This window comes from Poecilia formosa, unplaced genomic scaffold (assembly GCF_000485575.1).
Source record: "Poecilia formosa unplaced genomic scaffold, Poecilia_formosa-5.1.2 Scaffold18, whole genome shotgun sequence".
Lineage (NCBI taxonomy): Eukaryota > Metazoa > Chordata > Actinopteri > Cyprinodontiformes > Poeciliidae > Poecilia > Poecilia formosa.
This window is the reverse complement of record NW_006799957.1, coordinates 54,523-57,807: the sequence shown is the minus strand read 5'-3', so window position 1 is coordinate 57,807 and position 3,285 is coordinate 54,523. Positions and strand designations below refer to the sequence as shown.

At 40.7% G+C, this 3,285-nt stretch overlaps 1 protein-coding gene across 1 annotated transcript in view; it reads right to left on the bottom strand.

The window, feature by feature from the left end:
* Positions 1–2,695, bottom strand: part of asic1b (acid-sensing (proton-gated) ion channel 1b) — a 72,238-nt gene extending 69,543 nt beyond the window's left edge. The window contains exon 1 of the mRNA XM_016668850.1: positions 1,838–2,695. Coding sequence (XP_016524336.1) covers positions 1,838–2,509 — 672 coding nt within the window. The 5' untranslated portion in view covers positions 2,510–2,695. The remainder of the gene's footprint in view (positions 1–1,837) is intronic.
* Positions 2,696–3,285: the final 590 nt, after the last annotated feature.

Here is a 3,285-nt window from a genome sequence, read left to right as displayed (position 1 = left end):
CTGGTTTTATAAGGACATATGCTGCAGACTGGGTTATATGAAACAGTATTGTAGGAAGGCGATCAAATTCAAGGTGAAACACAGTAAAAGCAGGAATGAGTTGTGCACTAAACCACTGCAGTAAAATCTATCATTGAATGAAGCCTTGTCAGGGCCTCCTTCTTATGATAATAAAATGGCCCACTGCTCTGCATTTACTGTACTTTGTTTTGTTTAAGAAGCACATCAGCGAAGGATGACAGCTGGCTCTCTTTCACCTCAAGGACACTGATCTTTTATTTGTTTGTCTCCTTCTTCCTGATCTGGAAAGTTTAGAAAGTTTTTCTTGGATGAGACACAAAATCCGTTGACATTTTGTGCAAACATGAAGTTAATCAAGAGTCACACAGATGATTTGTTTACTGTTAGTCTGAAGAGAAATTGTTTTAAGTAAAAAGTAGTTCTGTTCAAATCAAGTAAAATGTCTTGATGAGGATGAACACCTGCTTACAGCTTTTTTTACATCTTCCTCTTCAATGACCCTCATCACAGAAGAATCGAGCTTTAAAATTTTATCGCTAACAAAGGCAAAGTTGCTTTTTGTGGTGATAAAATGTCAAATGGATGAATTAATAAAAATTAAAAAAAATCATTGAATTTTAGGTTTTAATTTCACATCAGTGTTTTCAATCTGCATTTTAATCATTTAGGGTGGAAGATTAGATTTCAGTTTATATTATTTTATAGTCACGGAACTTTTATTTATACATTTTTCCCCAATATTAACCATTTTGACTTCTCTTTTCTTCTTTTTAAAAAAAAAATAAACAAACATTTTACTTTGTAGCAGAATTAACAAATCTGTATCTATTCCTTTTTCAAGAAGAACAAAATACACAAACTCAATTTAAAGGATCAAGTTGCCTCCATTTTGATTAAGCAATAGTTCAAGTAAACAGATTAATAAAAAAAAATCATGTTTTGTGGTTATTTGCAGAGGTAAAGGTGTGTGAACTGATTCAATTGCAGTTCAAGAGGTTCTTGTAGATCCATCAGCAGTCTGCACATCGCTATCCATAAAACTGTGAAAAGGGCAGACAGATCGACGGACCGATAGATGAAACCGTCCACACCGCTCACCGGTTCAGTATTTCACTCATGTGGTGTCCAGTAGGCACGGTGGAAGCAACACACACACACACACACACACACACACACACACACACACACACACACACACACACAAAATCACTCAAATAAATTGGGAAGCTGCAAGTTTCATCTCTGACTTTCTGATTCCTGAACAACAGATTTCCTCAGTGCCAGCTTAATTCAATAACTGCTTGCCAACAATTCCTGTATAAGTTACGCTGCTTATGTCGGCTGTTTTTATTATTTACAATCAAGTTTTATTTGTGCAAACACGCTGACTCAAAGAAACATTTTTATTTAAAGCTTTGACTTGGAAATGTGAGTGGACGGCCCCACAGGAATAAACATTTGAATCTGCATTAGTACGATACGTTTCTTTAGAGGGAACACACTGCAGCTCGTTTTAATGGTGGTCTTAACTGGCATTTTAATCAAAAAGAACAAAGGAAGTCATCAATAAAATCTGTTTTTTACTTCTCTGAATGTTTCTTGGATTATATCCTTCAGTCAAACTTCAACAATAAACATGGTGAGGCTTTGGAGCTTAGATCATGTTAAAGTGTTTAAAAAGTGAATTATTAAATTACTCAATCAAGGTTATTTGGACAGCACATTTCAGCAACAAAGTGCTTTGCATCATAAAATCGTAAAACTGTATAAAACCAACATATAGTCACCAACTGAGAAACATTGTAGCCCTTGTTACCTCTCTGAAGTTCTCCGGGCCACACTCCATCCCCTTGAAGCTGCACTCCAGCAGCATCTCATCGATCCGGTGGCGGGTGCGGTTGTAAAACTCATCGAGGCTGAAGCGCGACCCGAGCGGGCGGTCCGGCTCCGGAGCCAGAGGAAATCCCGGCGCCATGCCTTCCTCAAAGCCCAGCAAGGGGCTGGTGAATATCAGGTCGCTGTAGCTCATCTGGGACTTCCGAATGAAGTTGTAATTGCACATGGTGATAGCAGGGAAGGTCATATTCTTGGCTGACCTCTCATCCAGCATGGTGATGTGGTCGTATTGGCGGTAGTATATAACCCTGTCAGCCACCTGGTATAGGAAAGCGGCCAGCGCCATGGTGAAGACCACCGCCCACAAACCCTGACGAATGCCAAACTTCTTTTCTTCAACAAATATGTGGTTGGCCCCGTGGAGCGAGCAGCCACCGAAGAAAGTGGCCAGGTCGTCGACGTCGCTGGCATCGTCCTCTTCTTCAGCGAAATCATCCTCCTGGTTGGATCTGTCCAGGAAGTCCTGAGAGCCCCTGTCGCTGTAGTCCTGCTTTATGCGCTTATAGTAGTCGTCAAAACCGTCTTTACCGTATCCTCTGCTGGGCTCGTCATCCGTGGAAAAAGAGATGGTGCACATGATCCGGACCGGCATGGTGGCAGGAGTTAAAGTCAGATACGTTCAGAGATAAAAGTTCTTAAAAAGTCCCAAAATGCAAGGGTTCTTCTTCTTCTGTTCCTTAAAACAAGTAGGACAAAAAAGTTTGCTATCAAACGTGAAACCAGTTAAAGCCGAACATCATCTGCAAATGAGCTAAGAGGCAAACCGAAGTCTAACACCCTTCATACTCCAGGGTTTGTCCTTGTGATGAGGGGGGAAGACTCATTCCTTAGAGCGACTTCCAAAGAGGGAAGAAGAAAAATAGAAGAAAAGGAGGGGGAGAAGGAGGAAGACGGGAAAGAAAAGGAGACAGTGGTGCTGAGTACGACACAGAATATTCCCATCAGGCCCAGCTACAGGTCATCGAACTGGGGCAGAGTTTCACCATTTACCAGAAAAAAAAGGCTTGACGCAGAGGTATGAGTCTGACTTTAGAGCTGCAGAAGCACTAAAGAGGCTTCTAAATTTCTGCTGATTTTAATGTTCGGACTGTTCGCATTCATCTCAGCATAGTTGTGTAACCAGATCCATGTGATGGCATTACAGAACAAACCAGCCACATTTGAAACTGNTCATCTCAGCATAGTTGTGTAACCAGATCCATGTGATGGCATTACAGAACAAACCAGCCACATTTGAAACTGCAAAAAGTAAAAAAAAAAAAAAAACGAACGCAGATGTTTTTACTGTAAGGGCTTGATCTTCTAATAAACTTTAAGGCAATCCTGGAAATAGAAGCATTAAGTTCAAGCATGATGACCAGTCATGAG